Source organism: Amblyraja radiata, chromosome 10, assembly GCF_010909765.2.
Source record: "Amblyraja radiata isolate CabotCenter1 chromosome 10, sAmbRad1.1.pri, whole genome shotgun sequence".
NCBI classification, from domain to species: Eukaryota; Metazoa; Chordata; class Chondrichthyes; order Rajiformes; family Rajidae; genus Amblyraja; species Amblyraja radiata.
Genome location: NC_045965.1, coordinates 56,578,628 through 56,600,123, shown reverse-complemented (window position 1 = coordinate 56,600,123; position 21,496 = coordinate 56,578,628). Strand labels below are relative to the sequence as shown.

General features: G+C 44.0%; 1 protein-coding gene across 1 annotated transcript; it reads right to left on the bottom strand.

Moving 5' to 3' along the window:
• Positions 1-1,437: 1,437 nt before the first annotated feature.
• Positions 1,438-21,078, bottom strand: gclm (glutamate-cysteine ligase modifier subunit). Its single transcript, XM_033028920.1, has 7 exons — positions 20,892-21,078; positions 20,666-20,731; positions 12,414-12,498; positions 9,780-9,836; positions 6,185-6,387; positions 4,891-5,005; positions 1,438-3,247 (listed from the first exon to the last, which is right to left on the bottom strand). The coding sequence occupies exons 1-7, from the start codon at positions 21,024-21,026 to the stop codon at positions 3,078-3,080; spliced, it is 831 nt and encodes a 276-aa protein (XP_032884811.1). The 5' UTR covers positions 21,027-21,078; the 3' UTR covers positions 1,438-3,077.
• Between the last annotated feature and the right edge of the window lie 418 nt (positions 21,079-21,496).

Sequence of the window (21,496 nt, the reverse complement as noted above, 5' to 3'; positions counted from 1 at the left end):
AGAAAGTCCCAGCCAACTCAACTTCTCCCCAAAACTCAGAGTCCTGGCAACGTTCTCGTAAATCTTTTACTGTAATCTTATGTACTTTATCATGAAATTCTTTCAAATTCCAATTACGACAACCCGTGGAACCTTTTTTATCTAGCTTCCTATTTGCAGCCTCAAAAGAATAAATAAAGCTATTTCCCTTTCACAAACCCATGTTGACTGCCTAATTGCATATAATCTAAGTGCTCAGTCATTTCCTCAATGACATTCATTACCTTCTAATCTCAAGAGTGCAGGCCTTGGCTTTTCTAATAAATATTAGGCTGAGCGATCATGAATAGTGATAATATGAATAGTAATAACGTCAGGGGAAATTCAAGGTCATAACCAATGCTTGCAATCATCTCAGCAGCCATTTTTTCTAGAACATCAGTTTGCAAGCAATCAGGTTCATCAGCCCTTGGTGTGCTTAGATTTTCTTTCCCTCATGATAATCCTGTTCTTTTGCTGCTTGGTCACTAGTATTTTTACACGCCCAATTGCGTGTAAATTATAAGAACAAAATTTTAAATATTTCCAGCATATCCCTATCCCAATTAAACATAACATGTAAACTTGCAAGGAATTAACATTTTCTCTTTTATGAATCCTATCATAATTCAGTAAAACTCACCATCTCTACTGCGTGAAGCCTCTATGTGGAAGAGTTTCTCATTACATGTAATCCAACTTAGTATAGATATCTTAACTCATCCCTCCCCACCCAAACCGCTCTCGATCTCTCTCTCTCTCGATCTTTCTCTCTCCATCTCTCTCTCTCGATATATATATATATCCCTCCCCCACCCAAGTTGCACTAGCTTCTCATTTTCACCCAACAAACAGCTAACAATTTCCTTTATCATCATTACCTTTTTGCATGTCTTTTATTCATTGTTCTATATCTCCCTACATCATTGTCTATATCTCTCATTTTCCCTTATCCCTAACCAGTCTGAAGAAGGGTCTCGACCCAAAACGTCACCCATTCCTTTCCAGAGATGCTGCCTGTTTTGCTGAGTTACTCCAGCTTTTTGTATCTATTTTAATTTATGAATAACTGGGCAAAGGCATTTTGTCCTTCATATTCTCATTTCCATAAAGCCACAAGACCATATGACATAGGAGCATAATTAAGCCATTCAGCCCATCACATTTGCTCCACCATTCAGTAATGGCTGAGCTATTTTTCCCTCACAACTCCATTCTCCTGCTTTATCCCCATAATCTGTGATGCCCTTACTAATCAAGCCTTGGACTGTACCTCAGAGAGCTCTGATGACTGCTAGGTTTGTTTTCAGGCAACAAGATAGTAATGGCCAAGAGACTCAAGGAAGCCACACATTATCATTGCAGAGAAGCAGCCAACAGAATGAGACAACATGTAGAATAAAGAGAAAATCAGCGGCGTTTAGATCACTCTTTTAATGTGCAAATCACAAAATGCATTACATGGCCAAGTAAACAAAATATAACATTTTCATAGATTCACTATTTCCAAATATTTACTATTTCATTGGAACTACTGTACATTCAATCTTGTAAAGTACTTCAGCCTAAAATGTTAAGCACAAAATTGATTGCCCATTTTAAAACTACAAGTTATAGCCAAAGTAGCCCCAGGTTACAATTTCAATCAACTTTTAAGGATAATGCTGCAGTGTACATCCCCATGATTTATGGTCGATTTTCAAGAGTAATAAGTGGATGAATGTGTAGGTTGAAACCACTACCTGTGGTTGTTATATTCGAACTTAGCCTTTTCTTCAAAGGTTTTCGCCCCACAAAAACCAGCGGCTTACATCATGCATGCAGAATGATGACCGCATTTTGTACTGTTACCCATTTCACCAATTATTGGTGGACAACACCACTGCATTTGACACAATGACAAAGAGCCCGTAGCAAATCCACTGCCATTTTACTCAGTCCAACTCAATATAACCTACAATATGATGACAACCCTGCCTCTAGTTCACTGCATCACAGCTAACAGACACTGAACTCACCAACTAAATGATAACACCACAGAACAGTAATGCTGCATGCCAGGAAATAAACTGTGTGTTGGCCTTGTTCTTGCACGAGAAATGGTGTCTTAATTTTAAAGTTAAACCAAAAAATTAGCAATGCGGCATCAACAAAATAAAGTCAGTGATTTGCAAAAAAAAAAAAAAAAAGAAAAAAAAAAAAAAATTAACCAACGACGAGTCTGGCCTGTTGTTATTCTGTGTGCCTTTTCGGGGCGAGCACCAGGGTCCAGTTGTCTAACCTCTGCTTACCAATGGAATTCACACGTTGAGACATATCCTCATGTTAACTAATCTGAAGTTAGTGGAGAATTTAAGATAGGCATGTGGGAGAGAGTTTAAAATATTTCACTCCATTACAATTAACTCCACGTCAAGGCTTTCTGGTTATAATAGCAGTAAACCATAAAAAGATTTTATGAAACATTACTACCTTGTATGCCCCATAAATCTAAAGTTCACAATATTTAGTAGAGTAGCACAGGTTCAGTTACGCGGAAATTAATTCAATAACAAACCACTTGGAAAATGTTTAATTGCATAAGTCGCAATAACTTAGCTATTTGCCAATTTATTTTGAACACAAAGGTTTGGACTGATGCCAGTTCAGGTAGACTGTGTACCATAAAACTGCACCTACCTGAAGATTTTCTTGCATTGTATTGGTGTGTTTTTGAATGCGCCCATGACTTGTCCCCAAAAAAAAAAAAAACATGGACTACAAAAAAAAGTCTTCACATATCTTTAAACCAAAAGTATTTAAAAAAGGAAAAGTTTAACATAACAGCCAATTAAATCAATAGATAAAATCCAACTAAAATGTGCAAAACAATCTGGTTTTGCACACCATTCCTTTCAGTTCATCCCCCCCCCCGTTAGAATTTATCTTGGATTCAGTCATAGATCAAGAAGGATCAAAAGGCATTTGGTCAGTAGTGCAGCTAGAAATTCCTCCTTTGCATACCATGCATAAATTGGTTCATAAAAGTGCTATTCCAACTAACTGGCTTGAGAAAGATGTTAATAATGAATTCTTTTAGCATATACAAAGTAACCCTTTGATTTAATAATTCCTCTGCTTTTAACAATTACTGAATATCGTAGTACCCACTTAGTTATCCATTCATATGCCAGATTATCTTGCATGCTGGCAATCACCGCCTCTTGAAAACTTAACATGGGTATCAATTCTTGAAGGAAAAGAAATGAAATAAAACAATCAGCATTGAATTATGTGAAACTTCCAACTCAGAAATTATGCTTCAGAGAATAAATTATTAAATAAAAGCACTTAACATCAGTTAAAAAAAATCCAAACGGCTTTACTTGCAAATTATCGAGAAATACTGTAATGTAGGAAAATATAATGGCTACTGGTTTACTTTCAAAAATTACGCTTGGGTAGCAGTGCCATTAGCAAGGCCTGGATTTATTAGTCCTCACTTACCACCCTTGAGATGGCAACGCTATTTTTATGCACAGTAAATGAGATACAGTAATGGATCAAGTACTTTCGAATTATTTCAGTGGTTTAGCTCTTGTTTCAATGTTGGCCAGATGTGCTACTGCTTAGTTTTGTGTTGTACCACTGGACCTTGAAGTCCATCTGAATTACACCAAGCAGCGAGTTGTGGATGTAGCCCAGTCCATCACACAGACTAGACCCCATCTGGTGCTGCTTCAGGAAAGCAGCCCATATAATCAAATGCCTTCTGCCCGGTCCCATCGGGCAGAAGATACAGAAGCTTGAAAGCGAGCATAATCAGGTCGTCAGGAATAGCTTCTTCCCCTCTTATCAAGCTTGTGAACGTCCTTCCATGAGCTAGAGTACAGTCAGATGCTCTCTACCTCATTGTAGACATTGGACTTTGTCTGTGGAACAGTTACACTACAAGTCTGTGACCAGTTGTGTTATAATGTCGAAACTATATTCTGCTCTATATCTTTCCCTGGGCTCTGCCTATTGTACTTGAATTTACCTTGACTGTATTTATGTATAGTATTTATCTGATCTGAATGGACAGCAGGCAAAACAAAGCTTTTCACAGTACTTCAGTGCACGTGACAAACAAACCCAAACTTATAGTGCACTAAAACAAAAAATTTGGACAGGACATGCACTACATCCAAGGTACACAAAAATGCTGGAGAAACTCAGCGGGTGCAGTAGCATCTGTGGAGCGAAGGAAATAGGTAACATTTTGGGCCAAAACCCTTCTTCAGACTGATAGGGGGTGGCGGGGAGAAGGAAGGAAAAAGGAGGAGGAGGAGCCCGAGGGCTGGGGGATGGGAGGAGACAGCCCGAGGGCTGAGGAAGGGGAGGAGACAGGAAGGGGAGGAGACAGCAAGGGCTAACAAAATTGGGAGAATTCAATGTTCATGCCCGCAGGATGCAGACTCCCCAAGCGGAATATGAGGTGCTGTTCCTCCAATTTCTGATGTTGCTCACTCATGCACTACATCCATGTGAGTTTGCCAAGGAAAATGTCTGCGCTTAGTTCATGATTTTCCTGATGTTCAAATGGTATTCAATTATATTTTATTGTCACACATACCTAGGTACAGTGAAATTATTTATTTTTGCATACCATACACAAAGGGTCACCATGTATCTGGCACTGACAAGGTACTCATTAGAGTCGCAATGGTCCTTCTTTGTTCTTGCCCTGCAGCATCGGGACAGGGCAAGAGAAATGACAGTGGAGGTGGGAGGAAGAAAGAAAGTTGAACCCCTGCTCATCTCCAAGAGAAACCTACGTTCTACTACCAACCACGTACTACAGAGAGCCTACATTTCATATAAGTAGACAAATATATATATATGCAGTCTCACCTTTCGGGTCACTGTGGGTCAATAACTGTATGTCATATTCTTTAGCAAAGGCAGTGAGCTCTGGTGGCATCACACAGCAGGAAGCTAAATTCACCTGGTTGCTGCTAGGTTTCACCTACGATATTGGGTGAGGGGAAGGGAGGAAAGAAAGTGATGGGTTACAGGTAACATGAGATAAAGACACATGCAATTTTGAAATGTTAGTGTAGCAAACTATTACCAGACAATTAACTTCCAATTTAAAATTAAACCACGTAAACCTGACCTAAACATTCTCCCATTAAATTTTATTTTTTTAACACTATTAAATACAAGTTTCCAAATAGTCAAAAGCACAGATAGAGATCCTTTGAAAGAAGCATTTCTGAATCAGTTTTTGTAAGGAACGGCCTCGATGTCCATGGTTTTGAATAGATCATCCTGGGAAAGCAATGCATAACTATCATTGAAGACTACAGCACAGGAACAGGGCTCACCGCCCACCATGCCCGTGCCCATCATGATGCTGTTAAATTAATCTCCTCTGCTTACACATGATCATCTCTCTCCATTCCCTGCATATCCATCTAAAGTCTATCATTGACAAGAATTGTGGGCAGCCCTTCCATCTGCTGTACAAGCTCAGCAACAATTAGGTCAGTCGCTATTTATCCATCAGCACTACAGTTGAGATCAGTCTGGGAAGCCATCATTGTTCAATGATCACACACATTTTGAGGACAGGGTAATATGGTACAGAAATATATCCTTCAGCCGTCCGAGTCTGCGCTGACCATCAAATACACATTAACACTAATCTGACAATAATCCCACTTAATAGTCTCACCATCGACTCCTCCCATATTCTTCCGCTCACATGTACACCAAGGGAAATCAGGATTGAACCTGGTCATTGGAGCCGTGAGGCAGCAGGCTTCTGTCACCATCCCTCAAGAATCAGGACTGGTAGCATAAAATGTGTAGGAACGAACTGAGGATGCTGGTTATATAGCGGATAGACACAAAATGCTGGAGTAACTCGGAGTCGGAGGAAGGGTCTCGGCAGGAAACGTCACTTATTCCTTCTCACCAGAGATGCTGCCTGTTTCACTGAGTTACTCCAGCATTTTGTGCCTATCTTCTGGCAGCATAAGCCGTGGAATCAGGTGCAGTACTAATTATTTTAATGTTAAACAGGCTGCAGAGTGCAGCCATTTCTGATATACACAAAAGATAAAACATTTTTTAAAAATCTAATAGCCTTCCCAAATCTACAAACAGAATCACACAACATAATTACTCAACCCAGATTTACCTGAGCCCACTGATAGAGTTGCTCCAAAAGAACTTTATCCAAATCTGAGGTACCGATTGCTACAATGCTTTGACTTCGAACCAGAGTTTCCAGCTCTTCCCAATATGGTTGCAGGTGTGCAAGAGAAAGACTAGCTCCATCTGCAAGTGGAGGAGGAGCAAGTATCACAGAATCCAGCTGTGATACTTCAAGTGCTGAGCAAGCTGCAATAAATACAAAATTCCATTATTTCCTCGACACTCACATTTTAATCCTCTTTTTTGGTTATAAATGCAGATGGTAAGCATAAGAACCTCATTAGGATAAGATGACAGTAAGAACCATTTTAGAGGAAAACTGCGGGCCATCAAGAGGTAGCTTACCATGTAAATAACTTTTAAGATGGCAGTGTAGCAACAAAATAGAAAGGCTATGCAGAGTTGGTGTTAGTAATGGGTAATTTATTAAACTGGTGGACACCAGAAGACCAGCAGACCAGTTGAATAAATCACCCGTTACTTCCAACACCAGCTCCACGCTGCCTTTCCATTCTGCCCCAACAGCAATCATCTCTGGGGCTCGGAGCATGTGTGGAGAAGGAATATGAGAAGGAGACCGCATTAAATGCTGGAAACTTTGACATTGTGGAGAAGTGAGTTATCATGACATCTAGCAAGCAGCCCAGCACCTCACAGACTGCAGGGTGGCTGACGGGGGTGCTTCTATTAACTAAGAGCTATAGAGAAAAACCTGGAATCAATAGGAGAGTTACCAGAGAAGAATCTGTGGAATAAGCTATACTTACATTTGGTAAGACAAGGGTTTGTTAGGTATTGTTTGCATTGTTTTATACGTGGGAGGTAGTTAATTTTTCTTGAAGTAACCCAGGTTGATGAAGACTAGCTTAGAGGGGGGATCTTTGTAGTCATGGATGAGTTTCCATGCTTATGACTATATAATTGAATGGAATATAGTAGCGACAAGCATCTTTAAATAATGGGTCCATTTGCGAATGCCAAAGCTGATCAAATGTAAATCTCACACCAGTTGATTTATATTTGACACTAAAAACAAAATATATTTCCAGGTGCCATTACATTAAGTGGCTGATGTCATTGTCAGTGAGCAAAGATTACTCACTAATGAAACAAATCATGTGAGAAATTGGTAAAGTAGTTTTCAAAGGAAAAAATAAAAATCCATGGATACTGATTATCTTAATACTGACACAAATTCATACACAATCTCTGTAACAAATGTGGTCACATTAAACTAACATATTGTAGACAACCAGGCAAATTGTCTACAAATTATACCACTTGGTATAATTATAATATTTGTAATTGGCTGAAATAGGGGCGACACAGTGGCACAGCAGTAGAGTTGCTTCCTTACAGCGCCAGAGAACCCCGGTTCGATCCTGACTACGGGCGCTGCCTGTACGCTCCGTGAGCTTTCTCCGGGTGTTCTGGTTTCCTCCCACTCCAAAGACGCGCAGTTTTGTAGGTTAATTAGCTTCAGTAAAACAAATAAATTGTCCCTTGTATGTAGGATAGTGCTAGTGTATGGGGATCGCTGGTCAGTCAGCTGAAGGGCCTGTTTCCTCGCTGTATCTGTAATCTAAATAGTACCACGTTAAATCCTGATCACCACCCTTGCCTGAATATATATTTGAGGGCAGCGAATTGCATAATGATCAAGACCATGGGTCCTTCAATTTAAATGTTCTAGATTAACATTATTACACCATTCAGGTAATACACTGCACTATTTCAAGTGTGATGAAATCTCAAGTTACGAACTATAAACTGAGTCACTAAACTCTTCCATGATACTGAGTTTGTAGCTGATCTCGAGTATTCTCCATATTTTGGATCTGTTCTCAAATTGCATTACCCTTATTAATATGTGGCAGAAACCACATCATTTGGCACAAAAATATCTGGGACACAATTGCACTGGAACTAGGTTCAGTGGCCGCTCCAATGCGCTGCAATTTGCACATGCAACAGATAACAGTACTGATCTGGCACAGGAATTGGGTTACAGACAAAACAGCAGGACCATGAATATTTAAAGCATGCAGTTCTCCGATCCTGTATATGTAAATACACTGTGTCATAGTGGTCAAATTACTATACTAGAAAAAGAGCCAAGCAGAGGCCAGGAGAGATCAGCCAATGCATACATGAACAGTGGGTATCCTCCATCTACTTCTACTTGTTTTCGTGTGAACCCAAAGGATATGCCCCCAAGGTTATCCCCATCCTCCACAATGGTAGGGATCGATAGGCAAGTAACATGGACAAGGTTGGAGCATCCCCGAACATATGCAGCTTAAATTGCTGAGCAGATATCTCATTTCAGTTGTACGAGATCTCCACATCACAAAAGCAGGCTTGATTTCAACCAAATTTTAAACCAGAAAGCACTGAATAAGCAAAGACTATGGGTAAAGACAACAACACAGCTGTAGTAAAAAAACCACTTGCACTCCAGAACTAGCCACATCTCTAGATAAGATGATCCAGAAAAGAGCATCTGACAAGTGTGAAACATTCCTCGGGTAAATCTGCAAAAAGAAGTCTAACTCAGCTAACTGCCCAAAATCTACTCTCAGCCATCAGCCAAACGACAAGACTATGTCTCTGACAAAACTATCAAGCAGCACTTACTCACCAGTCACCTGCTCACTGATGCCCAGTTATATTTTACTGGGAGCATATCTCTCCAAACCTGAAGGAAGGTTACGACCCAAAACGTCGCCTATTCCTTCGCTCCAAAGAAGCTGCCTGACCCACTGAATTACTCCAGCATTTTGTGTCTACCTCCAAACCAGAGCCATAGTTTGGTCATGAATCAATGGGCGGCACGGTGGCGCAGCGGTAAAGTTGCTGCCTTGCAGCTAATGCAGCGCTGGATTCGATCCAGTCTACGGGTGCTGTCTGCACGGAGTTTGTACGTCCTCCCTGTGACCTGCATGGGTTTTCTCTGAGAACTTCAGTTTCCTCCCACACTAAAGACGTACAGGTGTTGTAGGTTAATTGGCTTGATAAATGTAAAAATTGTCCCTAGTGGGTGTAGAATTGTGTTAATATGCGGAGACCGCTGGTTGGCACAGACCTGGTGGGCCGAAGGGCCAGTTTCCGCGCTGTATCTGTAAACTAAACTAAATGAGTCCATTTCTAGAGGCAAGAGTGACTGCCCCAATATCACGTTAACAATGATTTATTTGGTATCATTTTTATCAGGGTTTCATGAAGTCAATGGGTACAAAGAGGAAAACATTCCAATGGTTGCATTTGTACCCTACCCAAAGAAAGATGGTTGTCATTGTCTATTAAGAGGGCAATTTGATCTAGTGGTCAGCAATAGTGCAATAGAGCAGTCATAATTATGAGTTCACAACTACTGTATAAAAACAATTAACCAGCAGCACCCAGCATGACGTTTCCACCTCACTGCATTCAGCACTAGCAAGTACTGAATAAATGCCAAGTGACCAATGCTGCAGTTGGCTTCATCCTGTGTAATCTAAATGTGTTGAACACGCATTTAAAAAAAGCATGCAAATGTGCCAAAAAACAGCAGAGAAATGAAAAACTTTAGTAAATACCTTTCTCCACTGCATCCTTGATGCCCGAAGAGCCAGGATCATTGAGAAAAAGTTTTGCTGCAATATGAAAAAATAACTGATTTGACCACAGAAGCATTTCACAGATTCCTATAGAATAGCCATTTGTAATTAACACGTCATTTTAAATGTATAAATGCAAGGACAAAACTGTAATGAATTCTGCCTTGAAATCATTTAATTCTGAAATATAATATTCACACAAAAAAGCTAGTGCACCTGTGAGCCAAAGGACTTTATCAATTACCTACTCAATACACTGCATAACCATTTAAGTTGCATCTTTGTCATTCATACGGTTGCCCATGTTTGGTTCCATTTATGGATCAGAAGCAGCATGGGACTCTCCCGCTTGGAAAAATAAGAGTTGAACAGAATGCTATGTGTTGGGGAATCAGGATAGATAGCAATTTTTCGTCCCAGAGTATGTCAATTGGGGACCAAGTTTTGTGGCATTGAAAATAAGAGCCATGAAATAATAATTAGCTTGAACAATGCATTTGTTAAGACTTCGTGTAGCACGGGGTGCAATGGACATGGAGAACGGGCAACATAAATTCACCTAACAAACAGTAAAATAACATGTAGAAAAAGCTAGAACAAAAGATAGAATGCATATTAAAGGTTCTAAATCAGACTTTTGGGGGATGACAGCCAGGTTTTCAAGTCAGTGAACTGGTAACAAGCTGGATAAATTTATCATTAAACTGTAGGAGTAATGAGGGAGGCAAGATGAATTCTGCACAACAATGTGAATTTATTACACAGAAATAGACTTTGAACTAAAAGTAGATTATTATCTGAATGGTGGCCGATTAGGAAAGGGGGAGATGCAACGAGACCTGGGTGTCATGGTACACCAGTCATTAAAAGTAGGCATGCAGGTGCAGCAGGCAGTGAAGAAGGCGAATGGTATGTTAGCATTCATAGCAAAAGGATTTGAGTATAGGAGCAGGGAGGTTCTACTGCAGTTGTACAGGGTCTTGGTGAGACCGCACCTGGAGTATTGCGTACAGTTCTGGTCTCCTAATCTGAGGAAAGACATTCTTGCCATAGAGGGAGTACAGAGAAGGTTCACCAGACTGATTCCTGGGATGTCAGGACTTTCATATGAAGAAAGACTGGATAGACTTGGTTTGTACTCGCTAGAATTTAGAAGATTGAGGGGGGATCTTATAGAAACGTACAAAATTCTTAAGGGGTTGGACAGGCTAGATGCAGGAAGATTGTTCCCGATGTTGGGGAAGTCCAGAACAAGGGGTCACAGTTTAAGGATAAAGGGGAAATCTTTTAGGACCGAGATGAGGAAAACTTTTTTCACACAGAGAGTGGTGAATCTGTGGAATTCTCTCCCGCAGAAGGTAGTTGAGGCCAGTTCATTGGCTATATTTAAGAGGGAGTTAGATGTGGCCCTTGTGGCTAAAGGGATCAGGGGGTATGGAGAGAAGGCAGGTACAGGATACCGAGTTGGATGATCAGCCATGATCATATTGAATGGTGGCGCAGGCTCGAAGGGCCGAATGGCCTACTCCTGCACCTATTTTCTATGTTTCTATGCTTCTATGATAATGTTGATATTTTTGCTCTAGCTTCTTGCCCTATCGTTTCCCCTTTCTTTTCAAATGTATCTAGCTTCATTGTGAATGTAACATGGTTATTGGAATCATCACGACTGCAGAAGGAGAGGAAAATAAACAGGCCAGTTCCTTCCTCCATGATTTCCTGAATGTTTACAATTTAAGGTGAAAAGGATGTCCAAAGTACTCTTATAACTGGGAATGTAGCATTCCGGTAAAATGCACAACAAATTGAGGAAAGGGGAGAAAGAACATAAGTGAAAAAGACTACCTTCAAATATGAAAGGAAATGTTAAGCCCTCTCCCAAACACTAATGGGTAAAACCAGAAAATTGCTTTGATTAGTACGGGTGTTAGGGGTTATGGGGAGACGGGAAAGATAGATCAGCCGTGATTGAATGGCGGAGTAGACTTGATGCGCCGAATGGCCTAATTCTGATCCTACCACTTGAAGCCAATGCAAATTCATTTGCATTCTCTTGGCTCCAGAGGTTGAAGAGTAACATTTATTTTAAAGGGGCTACTAACCTCAGATTTTGGTAGCCATTTAAATTTAAGAGTTGTATAGTACAGCCTTTTTCATCTGCACTGTTGGTGAGAGCCCCTTATTTCCATCGGCTTGATATATCTGGCAGCACTCCAGTAAATAACCAAATCCAGCTTCAATGTTTTCCCAGCAGTTGCAAGTGAAGTGCAGCTTACCCTGGGATTCAAGCAAAACCACCATTTCCCAATCTCCTATCCTACCCTCATCGCCGTTTCCTTGCCCCGAGCCATCTCCTCATCATTGTTCAGTTAATGAGACCAATTGTTTCCTGGAGGCAACTTTAGTGCAGGAAATGGATTGAAAAATATTCCAATGTTCCTGCATTAAATCCAGCTGGACTCTTACATACCCAGCCACTGACAAGCAACTCAGGTCTTGTATAAGGGTCTCGACGCGAAACGTCACCCATTCCATCTCTCCCGAAATGCTGCCTGTCCCGCTGAGTTACTCCAGCTTTTTGTGTCTATCTCGGGTCTTGTATTCCTACATTACCTGACACTTTCACCTCCTCCCTCTCCTCGGGGCTTATTGAGTCTACGTCCTGCGTTATGGTACATTCCAATGTAGCAGGTGGATCCTGTAATAAACCAAAAGGAGACAATGAATTTGGGAGATTAGGAATGCCCTGGAGATGAAAAATCCCTGTGACGTTGGGTTGAAAAAGGCAAGGGTTACAAATAGTACCTTATTAAAAACACCATGATCTTTTGTTATGACGCAGATTGGTGATGTATTGAATCTGTGAAACTAGAGTGAGCTAAATAGTAGAAACAAAGAACTGCAAATGCTGCTTAATACAGAAAGTGGCGGAGTAACGCAGCTAGAATTTAGAATTTAGGAGATTGAGGGGGGATCTTATAGAAACTTACAACATTCTTAAGGGGTTGGACAGGCTAGATGCAGGAAGATTGTTCCCGATGTTGGGGAAGTCCAGGACAAGGGGTCACAGCTTAAGGATAAGGGGGAAATCCTTTAAGACCGCGATGAGAAAAACATTTTTCACACAGAGAGTGGTGAATCTCTGGAACTCTCTGCCACAGAGGGTAGTTGAGGCCAGTTCATTGGCTATATTTAAGAGGGAGTTAGATGTGGCCCTTGTGGCTAAAGGGATCAGGGGGTATAGAGAGAAGGCAGGTACGGGATACTGAGTTGGATGATCAGCCAAGATCAGATTGAATGGCTGTGCAGGCTAGAAGGGCCGAATGGCCTACTCCTGCACCTATTTTCTATGTATGTATTGGGTGGTGGAGAAAACAAATGTTTAAGGTACAGATGGGTTGCAGGTTGGAGCTGCACACACTCAGACACGGAATGTATTCCATCATACACTTGAAAAGGTAGATACAAGGAACTGTGGTTGCTGGTTTAAAAGAAAGATAAAGTGCAGGAGTAACTAACGGCCCAGCCAACTCCTCTGGAGAAGGGCAGCACAGTGGCACAGCGCCAGAGACCTGGGTTCGATCCTGACTACGGGAGGTTGCCTGTACGGAGTTTGAATGTTTTTCCTGTGACCCGCGTGCGTTTTCTCCGAGATCTTTGGTTTCCTCCCCCACTCCATAGACATACAGGTTTGTAGGTTAATTGGCTTGGTAAAAATTTAAATTGTCCCTCGTGTGTGAAGGATAATGTTAATGTGTGGGGATCACTGATTGGTGGGCCAAAGGGACTGTTCCGCTCTGTATCTCTAAACTAAACATGGATAGGTGACAATTTGGGTTGGGTCCTTCCTTCAGGCCGATGTGTGTGTGTGGGGGGGCGGGAAGAAGGTAGAAAGAAAGCTGGAAGGGGAGGAAGGCCAGGGACAAATCCTGGCGAGTGAATGGTTGCTTCCTGGTATCGCAAAAACCTTAGGATTCTCAGTCTCCGATCTCCACTTGTTCCGAGAATATTTAATCTAACTGTCCCAGCTGAGGTGTAGACATAAGGAACTACTGGTTTACAAAAAAAGACAAATGCTGGAATAACTCAGCAGGTCAGGCAGCATCTTTGGAGAAAATGGATAGGCTCATTTCGGGTCGAAGCGGTTCTTCAGACTGACCAGTCTGAAGAAATGTTCCGACCCAAAATGTCATTTATCCATGTTCTCCAGAGATGCTGCTTGACCTGCTGAGTTACTCCAGCACTTGTCTTTTTGTGTCCCAACTAAGTTTCTGTTCCAGCATGAACCCCGTCCCACATGGTGGCCCCTCATAAAGTAGTTACATCCTGAATTAGAACACTCACTAATTCTAACTCTTCCAGCAAGTCTATGCACTTCAGCAGAAAAGCAATGCCTGCTCTAACTCTCAATGAGTGATAATTTAGACAAAGTACAGGACTACCAGTCAAAGTAACCACATCGAGGGGCACAGTACTCTGTACATATCACTTGTCCTCAAGATCTGCCAAGTCTGCGCGTCATTTAGGCTTAGAGTTAACCAGAAAAGTTTCCGGTGGGCAGCGCGACTCACGTCGCAGCGGCCTCTGCAGTCCGTTTGTCTTTTTGTTATTTTTTGTCCCGTTTTAATGTAGTTTTTATTATTTTTTTGATGGGGTATGTGTGTGTGGGGGGGGGGGGGGGAAACTTTTAAAATCTTTCCCCTGCACGGAGAACCCGACCTTTTCCCTGTCGGGTCTCCGTTGTCGTTGGGGCTGCAATGTGGAGCGGCCTCCAGCAGGAACGTCCCGGGGCTCCAGTGTGTGTGTGTGTGTGGGGGGGGGGGGACACCCGTGAGCTACTCACCATCATGGAGCTGGCCGAGACCGGAGCGGGAGGAGCGATGGTGGCGCGCTGCTGTGACCCGACCCCTGGAGGCTTACCGCAGGTCTGGCAGACAGTAATATCGGGAGCCCACGGGTCCCTGGTGGGAGACCGCTTTTCGGCGCTTCCGCAACGGCGACTTCTCCCGCCCGAGTCGCGGGGTCGAGGAGTGCCTGGAGCGGGGCCTTACATCACCGCCCGGCGCGGCTTCAACGGCTGCGGGACTTTGCTAGAGCCCGCCGGGGGCTCCAACAACAAGACCCAGAGCGTGGCCTTGCATCGCCCGGCGTGGCTTTAATGGCCGCGGGACAATTGCCATCGCCCGCCGGGGGCTTTGACTCTGACATCGGGAGGGGGAATGGGGAGTGCAGGGGAGAGATAAGTTTTTTTGCTTTCCATCTCAGCGAGGAGGAGATGCGCTGTGATGGATGTCTGTGTAAATTGTGTTGTGTCATGGGTCTTTTTTTTCATGTGTGTATGACTGCAGAAACAACATTTCATTTGAGCCTCTATGAGGTTCAAGTGACAAATAAATTGTATTGTGTATTGTGAAAAGTTAATAAAATACAAATCAAGTACTTCATTGACAGCCAGAAGAGAGGAGAGAAGCTTAAGATTACATTGTTTCATATCTCTTGGGCACACAAAGCAATCAATATTTTATCATAGATTGATCATAAGACCATAAGTGGAGCAAAATTCGGCCATTCGGCCCATCAAGTCTTCTCAGCCATTCAATTATGACTGATATATCTCTCCCTCCTAACGCCATTCTCCTGCTTTCTCCCCATAACCTCTGACACCCGAATGAATTGTTTCAAAAGTTGGGAAAAACGAAATCCAATTACAGACAAAATGAGGTAATAATCGGTATAAAATATTAATCTAGGAAGACATCTTAATCGGGATACTTGGACATCGTCACTTCCTATGTGGTTATTTTATGTCCACATGGAATATGAGACCTGTAGTCCCTGACAACTGTATTCTTGCAGTAACAAATGGAAAGTCAATCTAAATTATCCCATCAAAAAAGTCCTGAATCCATTTCCACCTAGCTAAGCATAAATAAAAATAGTAAAGCAATAAGATATTGTTAATGAAAAAAAGCTATAAATGTAAAAACATTAACCACAAACAACTCATGCGTTTCAGTGGTTTAATATCTTGCAAACCACATTGGTAAATCTATAACCAAGTTTGGAAAGAACACACAAGAGACTGCAGATGCTGGAATCTTGATCAATAATCAGCTAGATTAATTCAGGGGGGTCAGGTGTGGAGTGAAATGGACAATGTATCGGGTCGGGACAGTCTGAAGAATGGTCCCAACTCAAAACATAGTCCGTCATTTAACTCCACAGATATTGCCCGACCTGCTGACTTCCTTGCTTTTTGCATAAAATATTATGAACAGTTAACCAGAAAAGCAACGTGGAAAGTAAAATCACATAAAAGGGCACAACAAGCTGGAGTAACCCAGCAGGCGGGACAGGCAGCATCCCTGGAGAGAAGGGATTGGTGACGTTTCAGGTCAAGACCCTTCTTCAGAGAAGTTGCCCAAAATGTCACCCAAACCTTCTCTCCAGAGATGTTGTCTGCCCTGCTGAGTTACTCCAACTTTTTGTGCCTATCTTCGGTTTAAACCAGCATCTGCAGTGCATTACTTCACAGAAAATTCAAGATGGCGGCGCTGGCTTAACAGCTGCGGCCCACCTGCAGTCCGTCTGTTTTTTTTCTTTCGTTTTATTCCTTGTCATGTTTTAGTTAATTTTGTTTTATTAAGTTGTGTATGTGTGTGGGTGGGGTGGGAGAAACATGCTTTGGCCTCTTCCTTCGGGGGATGCGACTTTTCTTCGGTCGTATTCCCCGTCTCCGTCTGCGCCGAGGCCTAATGGCGGAGCTGGCGGCATCGGAGCTGTAGCAGCGGCGGAGACCCGACTCGGTCCTGGAGCTGTGGCGGCAGCAGCAGAGACCCGACTCGGCCCCGAAGCTGTGGCAGTGGCGGCAGCAGCGGAGACCCGACTCGGCCCTGGAGCTGTGGCAGCGGCAGCAGCAGCGGAGACCCGACTCGGTCCTGGAGCTGTGGCGGCGGCAGCGGCAGCAGCAGCGGTAGCGGAGACCCGACTCGGCCCCGAAGCTGTGGCGGTGGCGGCAGCAGCGGAGACCCGACTCGGCCCCGAAGCTGTGGCGGAGGTAGCGGCAGCGGAGACCTGACTCGGCCTCGGAGCTGTGGCGGAGGCAGCGGAGGAGTTTGAACCGTCGCCTCGGCGCAGAGGGAGAACAAAGAGGGAAGAGACAGAGACTTTAAGATTTTGCCTTCCACCACAGTGAGGAGGTGTTTGGTGAACTCACTGTGGTGGATGTTAAATTTGTGTTGATTGTGTGTTTTTGTCATTTTTTAAAATTATATGTATGACTGCAGGGAAACAAATTTTCGTTCAGACCGAAAGGTCTGAATGACAATAAACGAATCTAATCTAATCTAAAAAAGGGCAACTCCCTTGAAAGATACGTGAAAAGGAAAGCATTTTAGTTCAGCTATGCAGGAGGGAGTTTGGTCAATGCAGCAAAAAGGAAAATGTAGGAGGGACCACAGCAAGTTCCCACAAAAAGCAAGATCCCTTGTGTGATAATAGATTAAGTTAAAGGGTAAGTATTGGCCCAGACACCAGCAATAATTCTCTTCTTTGCAAAAGTTCCACTACCAGGTACCCATGCCAATGAACATGTGCTAGTCCCATTTGCCTGCATTTGGCACATATCCTTCCAAACCTCGTCTATCCATGCACTTGTCCAAATTTCATTTAAACATCGTGATAGTGCCTGTGTCAACTCTGGTAGCTCATTCCATACACCCTCCACCCTTTTTGTAAAAAAAGGTTGCCCTTCAAGTTCCTAAGAAAACTTTACCCCCTTATCTTAAACCCATGTCCTCTGGTTCTTGATTTCCCTACTCTTGGCAAGACTTAAACTGTGCATTTACTCCCCTCATGATTTTATACACCACCATAAGATTATTCGGCACCAGCCTGTGCTCCAAGGAATAAAGTCCCAGCCTGCTCAACCTCTCCTGATAGTTCAAGCCCTCGAGTCCTGGCAAGATACTCATAACTCTTCTCAATAGCCTTCCCAGCTTTTATAGCGTTTAATGTTTGATAATTATCCACAGGGACAGATGGGGACGTCTGACAGCTACACTTAGAACCAAAATGGTGTCAGCCTAGATTTGTGCACTCATTTCTCTGGAGTGAGACGAAAAGAGGAAAGTGTGCCATCAACTGTGGAAACAAACGATAAAGGTGGAATTTTTGAATGTGAAAGTAAAATTCTGTTGCCACAAATGGAGACATATACAGCCTCAAATATCAGAAAAGGAGCTCAGAAAGTGTAAAAGGTTAACAGTGTCAATTCATAAAAGGAATGCACGCATTAGTGACCAGTTCTTTCTTCGGCTGGAATAAGAATTAAAAAAATCCCATAGACTAACTGGGCCCATGGTTGCATAATAGCTGTGCATAAAGCAGCCTCAAGGCATATGTGTAATGAGCATTCTCTGATGGGGCTGTTTACCTTCCAGCACAGATATGGCATAGATAAGGTGAATAACCAATTCCCCCCCAAGGTAGGTTAAGTAAAACTCAATGACATAGGTGTAAGATGGGAGGGGAAAGATTTAAGAGTTATTTATGAGGGGCAACCTTTTTTCACAGAATGGTGCATACATGGTACAATCTTCCATAAATGGCAGGTCAGTAAAATTACAATATTTAAGAGAGACTTGGGCAGGTACAAGGTTAAATTTGGAGGGATATGGGTCCAGCAAGGCAGGTAAGTGACAATAGATTATAGGTGCAGGACTAGGCCATTCAGCGCTTCGAGCCAGCACCGCCATTCACTGTGATCAAGGCTGATCAACCACATTCAGTACCCCGTTCCTGCCTTCTCACCATATCCCCTGACTCTGCTATCTTTAAGAGCTCTATCTAACTCCCTCTTGAAAGTATCCAGGGTAAAACTCTCTGGGTAAAAGTTTTCCTCATCTCAGTTCTAAATGGCCTACCCCTTATGGCCCCTGGTTCTGGACTCCCCCAACATCGGGAACATGTTTCCTGCCTCTCACGTGTCCAATCCCTTAATAATCTTATGTGTCAATAAGATCCTCTCTCATCTTGCTAAATTCCAGAGTAGACAAGCCCAGCCGCTCCATTCTATCAACATATGACAGTCCCGCCATCCCGGGAATTAACCTTGTGAACCTACACTGCACTCCCTCAATAGCAAGAATGTCCTTACTCAAATTTGGAGACCAAAACTGCACACAATACTCCAGGTGTGGTTTCACTAGGGCCCCGTACAACTGCAGAAGGACTTCTTTGCTCCTATACTCAACTCCTCTTGTTATGATGGCCAGCATGCCATTCGCTTTCTTCACTGCCTGCTCTACCTGCATGCTTACTTTCAGTGAGTGATGAACAAGGACCCTCAGATCTCTTTGTACTTCCCCTTTCCCAACTTGACACCATTTAGATAATAATCTGCCTTCCTGTTTTTGCCACCAAAGTGGAAAAGCCTCACATTCATCCACATTAAACTGCACCTGCCATCCATCCCCCCCACTCACCCAACCTGTCCAAGTCACCCTGCATCCTCATAGCATCCTCCTCACCGTTCACACTGCCACCCAGCTTTGTGTCATCTGCAAATTTGCTAATGTTACTTTGAATCCCTTCATCCAAATCATTGATGTATATTGTAAATAGCTGCAGTCCCAGCACCGAGCCTTGCGGTACCCCACTAGTCACTGCCTGCCATTCTGAAAGGGACCCGTTAATCCCTACTCTTTGTTTCCTGTCTGCCAACCAATTTTCTATCCATGTCAGTACCCTACCCCCAATATCATGTGCTCTAATTTTGTCCACTTATCTCCTACACGGGACCATATCAAATGCTTTCTGAAAGTCCAGGTACACTACATCCACAGGCTCTCCCTTGTCCATTTTCCTAGTTACATCCTCAAAAAATTCCAGAAGATTAGTCAAGCATGATTTCCCCTTCGTAAATCCATGGTGACTCGGACCGATCCTGTTACTGCTATCCAAATGTGCCGCTATTTCATCTTTTATAATTGACTCCAGCATCTTCCCCACTACTGATGTCAGGCTAACTGGTCTAAAATTTCCTGTTTTCTCTCTCCTGCTTTTCTTAAAAAGTGGGATAATATTAGCTACAATCCACAGGAACTGATCCTGAATCTATAGAATATTGGAAAATGATCACCAATGCGTCCACGATTTCTTGAGCCACTTCCTTAAGTACGCTGGGATGCAGTCCATCAGTCCCTGGGGATTTATCAGCCTTCAGTCCCATCAGTCTACCCAACACAATTTCCTGCCTAATGTGAATTTCCTTCAGTTCCTCCTTCACCCTGGATCCTCTGGCCACTATCAGGGAAATTGTTTGTGTCTTCCTTAGTGAAGACAGATACAAAGTACCTGTTCAATTGGTCTGCCAGTTCCTAGTTCCCCACAATAAATTCACCCGTTTCAGTCTTCAAGGGTCCAACTTTGGTCTTAATTGGGCAAAAAAGGTGTGAAAATGGTTAATTGGACTGGTTCAATTGGGCATCTTGGTTGGTAGGAACAAGGCAAGCAAAAAGGCTTATTTCCATGCTGTACAGCTCTATGACATTGGTCAGTACAAGAAACAGGTTCTTCAGCCCTCAATGTAGCCTCCAGCCACAAACTAATCTCATCTGCCTGCACATGATCCATATCTCCTGTGCCCAACCAAAAGCCTCTGAAACGCCACTACGGTATCTGCCTCCACCACTACGGTATCTGCCAGCACGCTGCGGGTAGATACCACCCTGTGTGTAAAAAAATACTTGCCACACACATCTCCTTTGAACTTTGCCCCTCTCACCCTAAAGCTGTGCCCTCTAGTCTGTGACATTTCCACCCCTGCTGCAGGGATCAGTGCAAAGGGAGAGAGAGTCGCTTACCTTCAGCAGCTCTGGGTTGACCTGGGTGCTCCATTTCTCCAGAGTCTCACGGATACAGTCCTGCAACTGGACGAGAGGAGAGAGTGAGAGGGAGGTAGAGCGGGCCGGCACCAGGTCGCTGCCCCCTGGCCCGTTTGCGACCTGACCGGCGCAGCAGCGGTGGAAGAGGCGAGGCCTTGCTCAGTCCCGCTCCCGGTCCCCCCTCCCTCCCCCCCGAGGCGCTCACCTCCTCGCTCGGCGAGGTCGGGCACTTCTTCTTGAGGCGGCTCCAGTTGACGATGTTCCCGGTGTGGATGGAGACGGCCGAGGCCTGAGAGAAGAGCTGCTTGCCGCCCTCCGTCTGCACGCAGTGAGCCGACATCGCGCCGCTCACACGCCGACCCCGAGCCCAACACCCACCTCCCTCCCGCTGCCACTGCGCACGCGCACGCCGGGCCCCGCTCCGCCCGCCCTCACACCGATTGACGGACCAGAGCCACGCCCCTCTCCATTAGTCCCGCCCACACTAGCTCCTCCCCGTGCACGCGGCCCCGCCCCGTCCACCCCCACGTTGATCGGTAGCCGCGGGCCACCACCCCAAACCTGCGAGCCCCGCCCCGCCCACCTCTCCCCCGCGCACGCGCCAATGCCAACGCGTCCCCGCCCACCTGCTGCCCCAGCGCTGATTGGCAGTACGGAGGCACGCCCCCTCCCCCGAAATTCCATTCGCTTTCTCCTCGCGCAGGCGCCAAGGCCGCGCGCGTCACCGCCCAGGCGGCCCGTTGGCCCCGCCCGCACGTTGAATGACAGGACCATGACCCCGCCCTCTCCCCGCTGCCGCAGCGCTGAATG